This window comes from Eucalyptus grandis, chromosome 3 (genome assembly GCF_016545825.1).
Source record: "Eucalyptus grandis isolate ANBG69807.140 chromosome 3, ASM1654582v1, whole genome shotgun sequence".
In the NCBI taxonomy this organism is placed as follows: domain Eukaryota; kingdom Viridiplantae; phylum Streptophyta; class Magnoliopsida; order Myrtales; family Myrtaceae; genus Eucalyptus; species Eucalyptus grandis.
The window spans coordinates 6,991,913-7,010,543 of NC_052614.1; the positions used below are offsets into that span (position 1 = coordinate 6,991,913).

The 18,631-nt window shown below is 43.3% G+C and overlaps 2 protein-coding genes across 3 annotated transcripts; one reads left to right on the forward strand and one right to left on the reverse strand.

Annotated features, from left to right (window-relative positions):
- Positions 1-3,957: 3,957 nt before the first annotated feature.
- Positions 3,958-4,711, reverse strand: LOC104436315 (glutaredoxin-C10). Its single transcript, XM_039308385.1, is given in 2 exon segments — positions 3,958-4,240; positions 4,243-4,711. Coding segments are annotated over 2 exon segments (441 nt in total). The 5' UTR covers positions 4,580-4,711; the 3' UTR covers positions 3,958-4,136.
- Positions 4,712-15,505: 10,794 nt separating this feature from the next.
- LOC104436316 (heat shock factor protein HSF30) lies at positions 15,506-18,048 on the forward strand. 2 transcript variants are annotated; one of them, XM_039310234.1, is made up of 3 exons: positions 15,792-15,934; positions 16,064-16,385; positions 16,493-18,048. In XM_039310234.1, exons 2-3 carry the CDS (start codon positions 16,317-16,319, stop codon positions 17,357-17,359), a joined length of 936 nt encoding a protein of 311 aa, XP_039166168.1. In that variant the 5' UTR covers positions 15,792-15,934; positions 16,064-16,316; the 3' UTR covers positions 17,360-18,048. The 2 variants fall into 2 exon arrangements, with proteins under 2 accessions (XP_010047357.2, XP_039166168.1); XM_010049055.3 differs by lacking the exon at positions 16,064-16,385 and having other exon boundaries at positions 15,506-15,934.
- Positions 18,049-18,631: the final 583 nt, after the last annotated feature.

Below are 18,631 nucleotides of genomic sequence, written 5' to 3' on the forward strand. Positions count from 1 at the left end.
TCGGATGGAGGGAATTGAGGTAGATGCGGGAGGCATGACGGGATGGGATGGTACACCTGACCCTGCGTCCTCCCGTCCTTTTGGCCCTTTGCCCTGTGGACAAGTGTGAAACGTTCTTTTCGTCATTTTCTCCCGGCAATCATTAATCGTTCATGGTCACCGAAGCTGATAAAAATCCCAACTCCCATTCAAACTTTTCATTTATCACGTGCAAAATAAATAAATAAATAAATAAATGTTAACTTGAATTCGAGTCCCCTTTTAATTCGAACCCTTTTTAGTTTTCGCTTCGTAAGAGAACAACGATTTTCAATTGGTACATAAATCTAACCTCCATCAAGTTTTTCCACCCAATGATGCCAGAAATGATGCGGCATGTCATTCACAGGTACTCAACGACTTATGACTATATTGACATTTAAAGATAGCACACAACTCAAGAGTTTGCTCTGATTTCCTTGATGTCGCGAATCATGAGTTCAAGAATCTGTTTTTCTATGTTTTTGAACATGCTTGAACCTAATGAATTGCTCAATCATGCCCCGTTTGTCGTAGGTAGGTCATTTCTTCAATCCGTTTCAGTTCTTGTCGTTGAAATCCAAATTGTAATGCTCACATTTCCTCCTCCTACTCGGTTCAAAACTATTTAGATTTTAGTGGTAGCTCCATAGCTGTGAGTTGTCAAGTACACGTGAAATAACATGACAATTCTATTGAACTATGGTTCATACTCCCCATCGAAAGGATGGCATGGGAATCCCGCTCATGCTACTAAGGAAGTTATCTAACTATGCAAATTGTGAAAGAGCTTAGCTCTACACAAGGAGGAATGAAGATTGGATGTAACAGTTAGAGTGCCATATTCTTGACTAAGAATTTTGAATTTCATGCAAGAACAAAGCATATATCCAAGAGAAGGTTGAATAGAAGGTTGTAGTGTTGAATTAACACACAAGTGAATGGTGCATATTTATTTACCAACTTGGCGAGTGCAAAAAAGTTTGAATGGTGTACAACTTTGTTAAACTTAAAGAAGCATGTAGAGTATTCATCAAGTTAGAGAATAGTGGGTTGTAGTTCATATTCTCCATTAACTCATCCTTTTGTAATTGAAGGATGTTAAAGAAAGAGTATGAGATGCTAATTATAGCATATTTCTTTGCTGAATGTAGCTCTAGCATAAAAGTGAATCATAATAAATTTTTGTGTCTCGAATTTTCTTTTTTTCTTTTACTCTCTATTTCATTGTGATTGTGCACTGAATCCTCACAGAATTTTTAACATCATCGTTGAATGGAAGTTTGACAAGGGTCAAATTTTAGTATCGACTGAAAGTTTGTGCTTTTTTATAAGACAAAAAAGTTGGTCAAACTTTGGAATCGAATTAAAGTTTGTGCTTTTTTATGAGACAAATTAAAATTTGTACCAAAATTGATATATGAGCTAAAGTTGGTACTTTTCAATGAATGATTAATATTCGTGTTGTGTTCAGCCTTAATTTAGACTTAAATTCAATAGAAAATGGTCACAATAAAAGAAAACACCAATTGTCAATCTACTAATTAGTCATTCTTAAATCTATTAGAGTTGGGTAATTGATTGAAGCACCGTAGAATTCCCATTTATGAGACTTACGGGGTATTTTTATGTAGGGTCAAGTACCGGTCTAAGATAGACCTTGGAACTAGACTGAACTAGTATTATGGTGGTCTGGTTCAACGGTTAAGTTGTTGAACTGTCGGCGGATTGATCTTGGACCGTTCCCATTATAACTATGTTGTTTGTTTTGTTTTCAGGTGGTTAGAATTTAGCGCAGTCTTTAATGGATGAACGAGGGATGAACTTCTATAATTTATGTATTATGTTACGTGTTACACGTTCATACGTCAAATAAGTTGTATATCTCGAACCGGATCGAATTAGCATGGCTAGTTCCCAATTCCAAATTTTGAGAACCAATCATGTGCGAGTAGGTTCGAAAGCCCAATTTATGTAACCAATCATCCCTAATTTATTGGTTCTCTAAGTGGCCTTGCACGTACACTCCCACCGTTCAAAAAATATAAATCATTATTGAGTGTAAACTTATGCTAAAAGACAATCCCAAATAAAGAATTGGGGAGGGGGGGAACAAGTCCTCGAGCGATTGGGGATTGAGGCTTTTACCATTTACAAACAAACCTAAACCCTTCCCCCTCTTTTATTTTAGAATTGATCGAAGAACTGAACTGAATTTAGACAACCAATGGGGCCTCTTTTGTCGACACTTGCCTTAACTTTAAAAAGGACTTAATCTCGCTGGATCATGCATGAAAGTCTAAATCAACTTTTGCCCTTTGTCCCTTTGTTAAATGGCGAGCGATCTCGCCACCACCGCCACCATCTTATTTTTTAAAGAAGGCTGAAGTCACACCGTCTTACTAAGACTCCTCCTCAACTTGGAGACCTCCTCTTCCAAAGTGAAAGAGCCATCGCTTTCCCTTCCTTCCTACCCGTTCATTAGGAAAAAAAAATATCTCTCTCTCTCTCTCTTATTTAAAAAGAATTTTGGAATTAAAAAGGAGGTCATTATTGGAGCAATTCATACGAGACGACTCGATACAAATTATCTGAATAGGTCCACCGTTCAAATGACCCCGAGTGGTCCCCATTGAACATGGGCCGTCTCCCGTATCAAGCTCATAATTTTGGCGCCTTTTTTCAAAGAAGGTCCCAAATCCATGTTTAGAGCAATGAATCCGAGAGGACTATGTCTTTTCTGACAATACCTCACGATTCCAAGTATTGGTCGATCGTTCGATCAGAACAGACATGACCCGCTCGAAAATCGGCGTGTCGGGGGCGATTAGATTGAACTGGAACGTGGGAACAACACATGATCGATGCAAAATAATTGGGGGTGATGGCTTTGTCGGATTGTATTGGAAGCGTGACTCCCCTACTCGGCTTCATCGCCACCACCAAAATCAACAAAAAAGAAAAAAAAAAGAAAAAGAGGATAAACAAAGAGAAAGGAGATCCCCTCCCATCAATTTTCCGCAGCCCAAACAAAAAACGAAAAATTGGAAAAAGGAAAAGATCTCTGTGACGTCAACGGTCCGCAATAAAACCTCAAAGAGAAGGCGACACGGCAAAAGACCCAACAACACGTCATAAAAATCGCTTCATGACCCAATAATTGCTTGTCGTCGATGGGACGCACCACCTCGGTGGGCCCCCCACCCACCCCTCGATCGAAGAGATCGTCACGCAAGCGATTCGCATTCATGACCCAGAGGATCGAAAGTCGCCCCAATTAAAATGTCAATCGGGCAAAAATCGACACGGCTCCGATCGATCGGGTAAAAATAAGAAGCAGCAGACCAGATGCGGTTAGGGGGAAAAATTAGCAGTTCTTCACGTCCGGTCCGGCGATCTCGAGACAATCGACAAGTTTCGTAGAGAGTAAAATATGGGAATTCCATGAAAAAGCGCAGCAACGGTGGTTGATAATAATTGCGATGTTTTGGCAGTGAATTGACACATTCCAATATCGAAACTTACATATAAAAAAAAAAAAAAAGGACGATAAGCGCGCACGTGCGTGTCGCTCTCTCTTTTGGCGCATTACGCCCGAGAGTCATCCACCTCATCCTCCTCCTCCTCCTCCTCGTCATCACCCGTCGCTCCGAGATGAAACCTCGCGCGCCGTTCGCATCTGCGGACGGACGGCCACGATCGCTCGACTTCGTCATCGCCCCCGGCGGGGCCCACCAACCACGCTGGCGCGCGCGTGACGTAATGTGATGGGGCTCGGACCGCCGGGCCAACGAATGTCGCCTCGCCGCACACGCGTCGGTCGCCGGCGGCGAGCACGCCAACTCCGAGGTGGGCGACGCCGGATATCGGAAAATCGCTACTCGAGAAGGAGGAAGGAGGAAGGAGAAGTGGAGAAGAAGGAGAAGATTATAGAGCTAATTTTTTTTTATTTTTTCTTTTGTGCAATTACAGTACAAGAAGAAGAGATGGAAATCGAAGAGGGTGGCGGTGGCGGTGGCGGTGGTAGTGGTGGTGATGCTGGTGGTGGCGGTGACATGCTTAGGGAGCTTAAAAATAGGCTACTTGATGGGCGGGGCGGGGACGGCCGCCGGGGGGTTTCAGGAGGGGATGGGGTGGTTGTAGAGGGCGCCGACGGCGACGAGCATGGGGATGAGGCGGCCGGAGAGGTGGAGGGCGAAGAGGGAGTCGAGGCCGCCGACGGGGAGCCGCCGATGAAGGCGGAGGGGGTGGAGGCGCCGTCGCCGAGGGAGCGGATCTCGTCGTCGTCGAGCTCGATGACGGTGGGGTGGACGCCCAGGGTGCCGAGCAGCTTCTTCATCACGTGGCACATGCAGCAGGACGACCGGCTGAAGATGATCACCGGGTGCTCCGATATCAGCCGCTGGATCCGGGCCTCCGCGGGCTCCGCCTCGTCGATGGACAGGGACGCCGTGGAGGCCGCCGAGGAGGACGTGGTGGCCGCCGTGGCCGTGGCCGTGGCCGTCGACAGCTCGAGCCCCACGGCGTCGTTCGAGCAGCGGCGGCGCTGGAGCCCTTGCATCGTCGGCGAGAGAGAGACGTCGACGGTGGAAGCGAGCGGCGGAGGAGGGGAGATTGGGGGGGAATTTTCGCAAGGATGCGAGAGGGAGCACGGAGGAAGGCGGAGGAGCCTGGCACGAATTTTATAATTATGACGGAGAGAGAGAAGAGAGAAGAGAGAGAGAGAGAGAGAGGAGAGAGAGATGGCGTGTGCTGACGTCAGGAAGTGATAGTACAAGATTTAAGGTCGCAAAGTAGTTTTGTTTCTTCCTCAGATGTGAAGAGGCACTAGGGGAAAGTGGCCCGGTTCGGTGCCTGGCGTTTCTTTCTGATAAACTTCCCATTTCGAAGGGAGATTCCTAAGTATTTTGTGGACGCTAGTTCGGGAAATTTTTGCTTAAATTGAGGTGGCAAAACTGTGACCCATTTCTTTAAATGTTCAGTTGTAATTCATCTTATTAAATTAATTTTGTAGGCCGATATATATATATATATAGCTTATATCACATTTGTAGTGATACCGTTGTAAACATCGGTGCAAGAAAGAAATCATCTTTTTTCTTTTCTTGCAAAAGGACCAAACCAACTGGACAAGTGCCCAAGGCTCCTAAGTTGAGCAGTTGAAATTGTTTTGTTGTGGCTTCGCCTCACATGTCAAAGTCGGTGGTAATTCTAACCTATCTGGGTTATTGATTTCTCACATGACAATAAAAGAAATCGAGACACCAATTAAAAAAAAAAAAAGAGGGTGGCTATCACATTTCCTCTTGTTACTTGCCGTAATTGTTTATAAGCATGTACGGTATATTTATAAACTTTCAATTCAAATTTTTATGACGTGCTACACCGAGTTATAGCATTGGTAATTTTTTCTATCATCTCCCTACTAACAATCTTATTATTTATCCGTGTCGAACGCAAGAGAAATTACCGTCGTTGTAAATCGTGTCAATTGGTACATGACCATGTCAATCCATGCTAAGCTGATTGACGCCATTATGAAACAAAGCTTGGCATAGTCCTGGCCAATTCCGTCACACATCTTGCTTGCCCAAAAAAAAATCGTTTTTTGTCGGCAATCCTTTCTCTCCCAAAAAATTGTCCTGAAAGAAATTTCACCTGTAGGCTCTTGCTTTTTCTTTTCTAAGCTTTAATTTTTTGTTTTTTTCTCTCCCAATCTAACATGAAAGTCTTTGTGGGCTTCATTTATTGTCTTATTTCGCTCATTGTTGTTGCATTCTTTACCCATTGTGGTGAATAAATTTGCTTATAGTGAAAACTTTGCAAGAACATCATCAGTAGTTCAACTAGTGGAATGTTCGAGACATGGTTTTAGGACTTCTTCAAGAAATGAGGTGAGCTCTCCTATCTTAATTTAGGTCGAGATCTAAATTTGTGAGCTTTTTAAATTTAGATTTGGAAGTTTCTTAGGGGCATTCGATTTATGATGACTTAACATGTTATTGCTATCATTGTCTATGAATGGTGATGGTTTTGGGGGTATTGGACTTAGGCACACATTGTAAGCCATAGTTTTTAAAGGAAAATATCTCAACTTATGCCCATTGCTAATGATCTTAATGATGTGGGATCGGTGATAGGCCGCCAATTTTGAGATGAAAGCGTATTTATAACTTTAGGATATATATTTATTGTTTTATAATTTTTTGGAATTCGCTTTGCTTAGAAGCTTTATGTGGACCTCTCATATTTAACCTTGACAAATGAACAAAAAAAAAAATTGGAAACAAAAATTCCGTCCCACATAAAAAAAAAAAAAATGACCTATCATACCTATTTGGTTAAGTGGCCATGTGGACTTTATTAATAGCCTCCCTTGTAGGGACTAAGTGACTTGAACTAATTATTTTAAAGTATCTTTTTACTAAAGATTATCTAATAAAAGAACACATGATAATTTTTGTTACCTTCAGTTAAATATTGTAATTCAAACTGTTTTTTTTATATTACTTAGAATGAGTGATGAATTTTCCGTTCATTGATAAAATGTTAATATAATTTACGTGCCAATTTAGTTTATATTTCCCTTCCGATACGATAGAAAAGGACCCCATTCGCTTTCAAGACATCAATTTCATGCCAAAGGAAGCACCCACCAAGGAAACACTTAATTACATCTCTGTTCCGGTTGTCCAACCTGGCCAATTTGATATTTTGGCCATGGAGAAGACGATGATATGATATGAATTGACACTATAAAATGGAAATGACAGTACATTTAAGCAATTCGCTCAAATTGGGATTTGCATCTCATCTTATCTTATGCATGATGTTTACAACCCAGGTCCATCACTTTATCTGTATGAATTCTGACGTCATCGGAAACAATGAATGAGTCATTTCTTTTGTTGCAGATCTGTAAAACTGAACGAGGGTACGACGAAACAAAGCGCACTAGACAAAAAGAACACGTACCTCAACGTAAAATAAAGCTAATTTAGATAATTAAAAAAATTTGAATTTGAAATTGTCATTAAATTTTAATATTAAATTGCTGAATTTAATTTGTTAACTAATGTATCAATTTGAAACTTTATTCTTAATTTGTCGCAAACGCATTAATTTATAATTTTTGTAATATTAATATAATTTAAAATAAATAAATAATGATAAACTTATCAAGAATGTATTTATTTTGGGTTTTTCTAATTAAAAAAATTAATTCGAGTTAAATTTATTATAATTATATAATTATAATCCCTCAACTTTTTATCCTATTGTTTACGTTTCAGCGAGGTAGGTTTTAATATTCGCAAAAGGACAAATTCTATAATAATGAGAGAGAGAGAGAAGGGGGGGTTGCAATGTTGACGTCACGAGGTGATGGTACAGATTAAGGTCACGAGGCTACTTCTTCTTCTGGCTCTTCAGATGCGAAGAGCAACCAGGGAAAGTGACGTGGCCCAGTTAGGCAGTTGGGGGTTTGATAATTTTGATTTTATTGACACTAATTCATAAAATTAATGCATAAATATAGGTGGCAAACTATTGTTTATTTACATATCTACTTGTGATCCATTATATAAACTTAATTTTATAGACAATCTTCACATTCCTCGTATCATATTTATATTGTTGCTATTGCAAACTTTTTTCCTCAGTCAATTATAATTACAATAGAAGTGTTGTGCGCTCGTGAGTTGGGCAGTTTAAATTGCTTAGTTACAACCTCATCTCACACGTCACTATTGCTAGAGGTGATAGTTCTCACCGTTGGGGCTGCTAATTCCTCACGTGACAATAAAAAGAAATCAAGACACCAATTTCGAATCAAGAATGGCCATTGCCTCTCGTTGCTTTATGTAATTTTTTATAAACTTTCATTTAGAATCATTTGGAACTTGCTCCATTGAGTTATAGTATTCGAGAAGTTTATTTTTTTATTAACTTGCTTATGATAATTTAATTTTCTACTTGTGTCAACATCGAACGGAACATAAAGTTATTGTCATTGTCAAATTGCGTCAATTATATCTTGATCGCATCAATCCATGCCAAGCTGACTAACACCATTACAAAACAAAGCCTAAAGTTGCCTTGGCCAATCTCGTCTAGGGATAAGCACAGACTCAGGATAAATCTTGAAATCATATCAAACCAACCCTACTTGGCTGGTTCTGATTTCGATTCCAAAATATACAGGATGGATTTTGATTTCCAAAAACTAAGAGTAGGTTTAACCAACCAAAATCTACCCATCCTAAAATTACTCATCCCTAACATATACCTCTTATGTACTCGTCTAGCGAAAATTCTTACATTTTTTGGTATGATACTTATATGTCCTACTATGACTACAATACCGGGAATCACAATTGCCTCCTCGGCTAGATTGTGTGCTATGTAGTTACGGTAGAGTCTAATCTATCTCCAACTTGGTGAATGGTGGCATATTAGGCAAACTTTTTGAGGGAGATGGATTGTTTGATCTCCACCTCCTTCAAAGAATTCAATTATTTCAACCATCGATGGCTCTCAACACTTCACTATAATGTAGTTAAAGATGCCTTGGTTTTTTTTTTTTTTTTTTTTTTGAATTGTTGCTTTTAGCAAATACGAATTTGTTGTCATTCAACTAGGGATTAATTGGACACTTTCCAATTGTTTTATATTTCTATATGTTCTGTATTGTATTTCTCGTCGTTTTGTTGCTTTTTTTTTTTTTTTTTTTGTAATTGATATTTGTCTTGGTTTCAAATAACGAGATGTTTTACTAAAGTCAATCCTTCTAATTTTTTTTTTAAAGAACCACCTTGCTTGTTTTTTATCCAAAAGAAAAAAAGAAATCAACACGTTCCAATTAGGCTTTGGAATCGAACTAAACCGGCAGAGTTTGTTCCAAAATAAGTATCAGGTTCTAAGAGTTATACCTTTGTTTTGGTTGTCCAGCCTAGCCAATCTGATTTATGCAAGAAGATAGCATTTTCAATGCCTATGGAGAAGATGATACGATACGAATCAACCCCATTAAATGAAAGCGATAGTACATTTAGGTGATTCACTCAAGTTTGGATTTATAGCTCGTCTTAGGTCTGATATTTATAACTTGAGTCCATCACTTTCATACATCCAAATGCTCATGTAACCAGAAAACGACGAAACGAGGCATTTCATTTGCCACATGTAGGTCGGCGAAATCGAACATAAGCACGACGATTAACAGTGTCCCACTGGACATTAAAAAGAAAAGGAAAAAAAAAAGGACACGGACCGTAACGTAAGATGTGGCTAATATAGATAAAATTAAAACTTCCTAATCCTATTGTTTACTTTCAACAAGGCCAGATTTCAAATGTATATTAAGCAAAAGGACAAATTCAAAGTTTCAAGCAACGGAGCCGGTGGCGAGTTCGCGAATACGGGATAACTGCCGGGCGAAGTGGGCGCGGGAACGGTCACATGGGTCTCGGGTCGAGCGCCCGGTTAAAAAAGGCCCCCCGAATCGATTAAAAAGATAATAATAATAATTTAGTTTTTTACTCGACCGACGACGCTTACGTCACATCGGCTTCCGTTCTGGGCCGTCGAATCCAATCCGTGACGTAACCAGCGGCTGGGAGGAGACGCTGACGTGGAGCGCACAGATCCGATCCGAGGGGGCCGGGTCGCGGGGGCCCACCGCTGGCGCAATAAAAAATTCTTTACTCCCGTTCCCCCACGTCGCCGTGACGTCACAGAGGGACACGTGGCGGGCCGGCGCACTTTCCTTTCGGCGCGGGAGACCAGCTTTCCTGAGCCGGAGCTGTGATGACGTACTCGCCGGTGGGGCGGGCGGGCCCCACCACGTTCCGAGCGAGGGAAACGTTGGTGCAGTTATTATGGAATTAATTGATTAATTAGAAGGAAAATCTTTTTTATAGAATCGAAAATGCTAAATGCGGTCGAAAAGGGCGTAGTTCAGTACCGATCGGAGCGTGCGAGTTCTAGATGTACGATTGGATCTTCACAAAATCTCATGCCAAAATAACTTTCTCATTCCGATATTATGGACCATTACGTCGGTTACCTCGCCAACGGGTACCGGATGATTCCCTTGCAAGCTCTCACGAGAGGATTGATAAGGCAATTCGATCCTGTTGGGCTGGGGATGGGGACGGGGATGGGGATAGGGATGGGATTGGGGGGGTCATTTAATTTTGGACCATAAGGATCAGAATAAATATATGTAGTGTTTGGACATCAAACGACATGCGGACACGGGATGCTCAAGACCGACAGCCATGTACGAGGGGGGATCAGCCCAGCTAGATCTTTCTCTTCTCATATGGGGTCCTACGGAAATTATTGCGCCTCCTATCGCCGGGCAAGCCGAGGGTTTGGCGGTTGGATTCGCGTTATGATCGTGGTCATTATGGCACACATGGGTTTCCTTTTTCTTCCTCAATCAATCGATGGGTCACCAGTTGCTGTGTTTTCGTACGAGATGTTTCCTTAGGCGTGATTTCATTTAATGTTCTTTTGATCTCCCCAGCGCGGGGGAAGTCTTAGGTAAAGAGGCGCTGGGATTTATCCATTTCGAACTCGAATCCCGAAATCACGGTCTGTCCGGAGTAACTTCTGATCTTGGGTTTGCTCTTGCGTATTCATTTACTGGTCCCAAATTTACTCCCAAAATCTCAAGGATTAATACTATTGGACATCACGTGTACTCGTGCCAAGCCTATCCCATTTCTATCCTAAACCGTGGTAAATATAAACGTAGCACGAATATATTCATTATAATAAATAAATTCGACATGTATGCATCGGTTTGGAGTTTTTACAACACAAAAATTTATTCTACGGTAAATGTGATACGAGTATACCTAGGGTGAGTATGGTTCTAAGATAGAATCTGGAACTTGAGAAGCAGGACAGTGAGAATTTGTCCAATTTCGAGTTTTAAGGTATACAAATAGGTTCAATGTTTCAAAATTTAGGGAACTTATTTTGACGGGTAGGTTTCAAGTTCTAAATTGGTTAGAACTTGGAATCCGAATCCCGCAACCTAAAATTTTTGTATTTTTCTTGATCCGTGTCTTCACGCGATCCTACGGCATTCCAAAGTGTTTGTGATGTGTATATAATTTAGAACCACTCGTTTGAGTTTTCATTTTATAAACAAGAGTTTTACTTTATTAATGTTTCATATTTTTCACGTGTTCAAATATATATTATAATCAATGAATTATAATAGCAAGTAGTAGTTATTAAAAATGATAATTCATTATAATTATTCAAATAAAAATACCTGAGTAAAATCTGGAATTGACTGTGAAACTTATGATAAAAAGTTTAGGGTGAAACTCACATGAAACCTAGATCTGAAACTTAGATGCACCGGATTGGGTAAAAATATGGCACAAATCTACTAATTTGGAAGTTTTTATGACATTAAAATTAGTTGGGGTATATGTATACGACATATCAATTTAGGATTATTCGGGTATCAAACCTAATCTTAGTAACCGAACAAATCCACCAAACAAACCACAATCCACCAAATCAATTACGATACTTCACCACGTGATTTTCCGCTGAGATGTCTCTCTCTATGCTCGATTTGCCCTCGCATATTGCTTCCCTCTAGCTCGTTTTAAATTAAAGTTGGCAAATCGTACTTGGAACAGTTCTAGGGTCTATTGAAAACGAACCGTCAAGTCACGTTTTCGTAACGTGGCAACGCACAAAAACATCGCAGTGGACAAGCGGGGGGTTCGTGCTTCTTTAATACGACGGTACACGGAGGGGGCGGGAAGGAATCCAAGGATCTTGACAATCCCGCCGTGGACGCTCGTTCCAACCGAGAGCCAAGAGCTGTGAGCAGAGCAGTGGGCGGCGGCGGCGGCGGCCGCGGCGACATGGGCGGGAGGCGGCAAACGGAGGAGCGAAAGCGACGAAAGACGACGGTAACGTCCCCGCGGTCGCCCCCGACAACACGGCCCATGCACGCAACGCGGGCACGCAGAGCACTCCCCGGCCGTCACCATGCGACGTCACGTCCTCGGTCCATTCGCCCCGGCCCCCACTTTTTTTATGGCCAGAATTTGACTCCGGATCGATCCCCAAAAGAAGCTAACGCACGCAGCCGAAATCATTGAATGTCGATCCTCGCAGAAGACCCGGCAGAAACCCAGAGCAGCGGCGCTCTCAGTCGACAGTGCCCGTCGTCACGCTAACCTACCTATTTGCTCCCCCAATCTTTCTCTCTCCGTATTTACTCCTCTCCAACCCCCCCAATAAAAAAAAACAAATTCAACAAATATACAAGAAAAGGAAGCCAATAAAAAAGGACAAAAAGATGGAGAAGAGATGACGTTGCCTTCAGTCCTTGGCTCCGGCTCCCCTGCCCGCGTCGGCCCGTCGGCCCTCGAGGCAAATATTTGGCGGGTCACGCCACGGGATTTTCCCGTACGAGCGGAGCCGCCCAATTAAGCACGCATAGGTCCGGTCGGTTCCTTAGCAAATTATGAACTTTTAACTTAGGTAAAATTGCGAATGGAAATTGGTAGATCCATCGCAACCTCACCGTTGCATCCCCAAACTACCTCCATCAGTTCCTTAGCAAATTACGAACACAAACTCGCGTTCATAAATTCAGCTAAATGTATACTCGGGCGACGATTACACTCCATCCTCCACGGATCAGAACCCCGACTGGGAAGAATTAACCGGCGAAACACACCGATTTTCGCGACCTTGGACTTTATATGCGCCGCGATCGAAACAAAGCGAGGTGGAGCGACCTTACGGTATGAATTCATCCCCAAATGACATACCGAGCGAGCGAGGGGGGGCGTATAAACCTTGGATTTAGCGAACAATTAGTTTAACACCCACCGAAACCACGAATGCTTCTTTCCCGGGGGAGGAGTCATTTCGATCAACAATGTTTTTAAACGAGGAGTTAACTTGAGATCGAAGAGAACGGGGGGAAGACTTTTCGGTGGGGATCCGCACGGACTCCGGAGCGAATGGATCGGAAGGGAAGGGGTGGTGATGGTTGCCAGCTCACGCGGGCTGACCGCGGCCTCACGTGTCATCCGCCCTCGTTCTTGTCCGATTACATTAAATGACACGAGCCTCACGTGCACTCAAGAGCCCACCACCACCACCACCGCATTCTTATCGTACCGTAATGGTTTAAAATTCACAGGGAGAATTTAATGACTTGCGATGCTCGATTCTTAAGCTCGATTTATATTCAATTTCTATTTCGGGGGTGGACCACTTCTGAGAGGGCTGGCCAGTACTGGGGACAAGGTGAAGTTTGCACGTAATGGTTTTCCGCCCGGTACCATCTTCTGGTACGGCGCATCTGCTGGCTGTCCCCCCTTAGACATAAAAAAAGAGAAAAGAAAAATGGAAATTCATTTCGGATCGAGGGCTTTTTGGACATTTTCCCCTTCCTCATAAACATTGAGGGGGTGCCCGGGATGTTTAATGCGCCCGGCTGAGTCGATCTTCGCTGCATACAACGGTTCGATCTGGGGACGAAATAAACATCGGAATTGAAGAAGGAGAGCATAGGCGGATGGAACGTCGCATTCTCTTAAGGGCCTAGCAAGTTGTTCGCGTGGACGAGTGTCGACTTGTGTCGAGTAATTCACTTGCAGGTACTCCTAGATAGGAGGATCTCGACATGGTTAGCAAACCTACATGACTCCCGACACGGGTTATTTATGTGAGATTCGTGTTGCTTTTATAAGGGACTTGAAAATGATGCTCGGGGCCGTGGTACATTGCGATACGCCCTTTTCATGTACCTTTTTTTTTGGTCCCTTCTTTCTGATGTCGTCGGAATCCGATGTGGACCAATAATCCCGCGGAACCCTCAAGAGAACAGAAAAAATTGCGGAATCATTATGGTGTGCTGGGCTCGGTCCAATTCAGCCTACCGGCCGGCCGCGAGCACTTATGGGCCTTAGCCCAACCTGCCTTATATCTTGCGGGCCGCCTCCCCTTGATGGGCCGAGCACCGCCCGGACCGGATGGTCTTCTCTGTCCTGGCCAAGCGTTATCGCTGTCGCCCAATTTTCAGGTCAGCGTCTCATCATCATCAACTCATTTGGTTGTCTGTCATTGCTGTTTCTAGGTGGGCAGTCCCGCCGGTCGGATCGGTCGGAATTTGTGAAAAGGACGTATCGGAAGCCGGAGGGGGTTGCTTTTTGCATTTTGGACGGTCGGAAAACAATCCGGGGACAAATGCAGCGCCCGATTTGCATTTAACTCCTAGTCCCGTCACCCTCGATATAATTTCCCTTGGATGGTTGCCGAAATCGAAATTTTTGCTCTCTTTTGACATTCAATGCGAACAGCAGCAGGTCAAATGCATTACTTATCAAAAGTTAAGAATTCATCTGAGCGGGTTTCTGCGGAGAGATTGGGGATAAAGCAGTTCGAGGACATTCCTAGTAGAAACACTTCCTTTCCAATTGTTGCATGTAAGGGTGAATGATTTTGAATTTCATACAAATTCTACGTCGAATCTCAAAACCCGTATGTTGAAATAAATTTCTCATATTTTAAAACTTGAAATTGACCATTCATGTTCTAGAACTTACCTTCTGTACCCTATAATTTGGAACCTACCTTATCATAGGTTTCAAGGTCTACTAAGATTCCACATTTATTAATAATTGAATAATTATAGTAAATTAATACTTTTAATAACTACCACTTGTTATGATTTACTTATCATAATTTATATTTAGAAAACTATAAAACTAAAATTCTTAGTCATAAAATAGAAGCTCGGACTAAGAATTTAAATTATACACTAATCATCAAATGCCATGGAATGCCACAGGATTGTGTAAACACATAGCCTAAGAAAAACACAAATGCTTATTTCAAGTTCTAGATTACATATTTCAGGTTTTAGATTCCATTACCTTAGAATCCATAACTTACTCATCGAAACATGTTCTTTAATTTTTGAAATTTGAAATTTACTTTGCATATCTCGGAATCTGGAACCAAACATATTTCCACCAATTTGATTTTCAGATTATAGATTTTACCTTGAAATCATGCTCACCCCTAATTGCATGCATCCTCGTTCCACCGAAAGGATCTCTTCTTCAACCGAGTAATGTGACTAATGTCTCACTCATGACATTTTCGCAAGAAACTTAATATTGCAAAAAAAAGAAGAAAAATCCCTAATGAGTGATAGATATAATATTAGATCACATATTTATTTAATAGTTTAAGTCCTTAAAATAGATAGCACCGGTTCGACAAAATCTCTAATGGTATTGAAAGAAGGGATATCTAATAATTTAAGCTGTTTTAATAGTCGATAGCGATAATTACCGATAAGATTCTTGTTGCATCGGAGGGACGGGAGATGGACACGTGTCTAGTCGAAGGAGCATCGTCTCGGTGGCAGCGTGCTACTCCACCGACTCCCGTCCCCGGCCCACGCCTCGGGCCTCTAGAACTTTCTACCTCGCTCCATTGCTATTTCAACTCCCATGCCGACCGGAACTCCAACCTCGACTTCCCCGAACGGACTCCCTCGATGTAAGAAACGAGCTGCACGAGCAATTTGCCGGTAGAGAGATAAAGAGGAGCGATGGAGATGAAGGGAGGGGTCGTCCCGAAAGAGGAGGAGGCGTCGTCGAACGTGGGGCAGCCGCCGCCGCCGACGCCGCCGCAGCCCATGGAGGGGCTGGGCGAGGCGGGGCCGCCGCCGTTCCTGACGAAGACGTTCGAGATCGTGGAGGACCCGGCGACGGACCCGATCGTGTCGTGGAGCGAGGGGAGGAACAGCTTCATCGTCTGGGACGCCCACCAGTTCGCCGCCACCCTTCTCCCCAAGCACTTCAAGCACGGCAACTTCTCCAGCTTCATCCGGCAGCTCAACACCTACGTACGTCATAATCTCCGTTCCTCTCGATTTGTCATCTCGTGTCACTTTTGGGTCAGTTGATCTGCTATAAAAGAAAATCGAATCGGGTGCTTTAAATTTCGAAACGTCCTGTCTTGATTCGCGATGCAGGGTGTGTTCGATGAGTATGGTACTGCAAGTTTTAGTAAAGACCAAAACTTGGAGAATTCTTAGGATCTTTAGCGTTGTTCATCGAAAGAGCAGGCCGAATCGAGTGGGTTTTCGCATATGCCTGCGGCCTCTCTGTCGAAGTCGTTATGAAGCATGTCTGTCGTTAGGTGCTTTTTGGTCTGTTGACGATTATGCTGGTAATTTCGGATGATACGTCGGCGCGTGTCCTGGGTTCTGCTAATCGTGCCGACCGATGTTTGGTTCTCTACCTGATCATCATCCGGAAAAGAAGTTGTTCTTGAGATTTGACTCGAATTTTGACGTACGTTTGCTGAATTCAATCCATACCTGATCTGCCCGTCATAGTACATGATTACTATGTCGGGATGTTGCTTACCGTTGTTGTTGGTCTGCCGCAAATGGATGCAGGGTTTCAGGAAGGTGGATCCGGATCGGTGGGAGTTTGCCAACGAAGGGTTCTTAGGAGGGCAGAGACACCTCCTGAAGACCATCAAGAGGAGGCGGAACGTCTTGCATAGCCCACGCCAGCCAGGAGGAGCATGCGTCGAACTGGGTCATTATGGGCTCGACAGCGAGCTGGAGAGGTTGAGGAGAGACAGGGGCTTGCTGGTGGCCGAGGTTGCAAGATTGAGGCAGCAGCAGGAGCAGTCGAGGGACCATATCTTTGCGATGGAGCAACGGATACAGCGTACTGAGAGGAAGCAACAGCAGATGTTGGCTTTCCTCGCTAAAGCGTGCAATAACCCGTCCTTCATTCGGCAACTCATGCAGAGAAATGCTCGTGGAAGGGATATCAGAGGAGTTGAAATTGGACACAAGCGCCGGCTGACTGCTACACCAAGCCTGGAGAATCTGCAAGATGAGGACACGGTGGCTGCTCTAGGCCGTGGTGGAGCAGGAGATAGTGCGATCCCCATGCAAGAGGAAATGGTCACCTTGGAGTCAGAAATGCAGACAATGTTTTCGGCTGCCTTGGATGACGAATCAAGCAGCGACGTGAACGAACTGAGTGCAGCTCCAGTTCTTGCTACAAGAGGTGGCAACACGGATGCTGTCAATCAGACGATCCTGGAAGAATTGCTGAGTGAAGATCTGATGACTGGGAATCCGGAGGAAGAAATATTGGTTGGCGACCGGCCTGAAATCGACATGGAGGCCGAGGATCTCGTGCCCGGGCGAAGGAATGCCAGCGAGGAATCACAAGACTTATCTCAACTTGAAGCCGTGACTCCGTCCAGCTCATTACGGCAGGATAAATTCATGGAAGAGTGGTGAGAGGCTGTGTCAAACAGATTAGATAACAGGGTCTACTTAGTTCATCATGGCTAGGTACTTCAGCCGGCTAAGGTTTTGTAATAGCAGTTGGCACAGGTAGTTGTATGTATCGTACAGAGTGCTGATGTAAAGGAGTATGTAAAGATTATAACTTGGGAATACCAATTTGGGAGTTGAAGATAGAAGACAGGAGGATCGATTCACTTGTGTTGTAAAAGATACGCCAAACTGATGAAGGCCAAAGCTGAGAGAGAATCATCAAAAGGGAGAAATGTAAAATGCCCCCGCTTTCAGCGATCGTCGGTTAACGTCGTTCCAAACTGCATCCGATGCTGTGGAGCATCGTTTTGTGGAAGGAGACGAAACAGGCAATGAAGGAATATTTATCCTTGGATTGCTTTCCCGAACGAGATGATTCCCACGCATGAAGACACATTAGGGAATCTCTTCTGGAAGTATTGCTGAACAACAGTAGGGATCCAATGTATTGCAGAGGAGCTAAGAAGTGTCCAAAACCTGCTTCCTATGTCCTGGTTCTGTTCCTTCTAGAGTCTCTACCTCCTTATAAATTGCCTTAAGGGGATTTTGTTATTCCAAATGTGTAAGGTGCTGAGAGGGACAAGGAAAGGAGGAAACATTACGAACGTTTAATGTGGACCTGAGGTGAAGAATCTGGATTATTTAACAAAGTTGTAACTGCAGTATGTGGAACCAGAAATTCTAGATGGGAAAACTATTGGAAAAATGCCACGATGAAATTAGTGATTGGATTTTGCTTTCTATATGAGTGAGAAAGAGAGCGAGAGACCTCGAAAGCATCACCAGTTACTCTTTTTTGGAACGTGAGCGAGTTGATTCAAGGGTTCGATGGAGTTGGCAAAAGATTACATAGCTAAGCGTAAGAAGCACAGTGCCTCAACTTCACAATTCCCCTCGGTTTCTCGTGGTAAATGTGCGTGCAATTTGGCATCGACTTCCGATTTCGACACTGACGACTTGCTTCTGCCTTGGTGTCCATAGTCTAGTCTGTTGGAAAATTAGAACAAGACATAACTCGCCCGCATCACGCAAGACCAAAGGCAATTTGTAAGCTCCAATCACGCATTGACGACCTAACGGATGGAGACTAAATGATCCCACCAACACTTTAAACAACCTAGAAAAAGAGACCAATAAGGAAGCCCCACCTCTTCCAATCCCCTAATCATGCAAGTGCACACGAAGGCCAAGTGCCCAATGAGATGCTCCGGTGCTGGCACCCCCACCTCACCC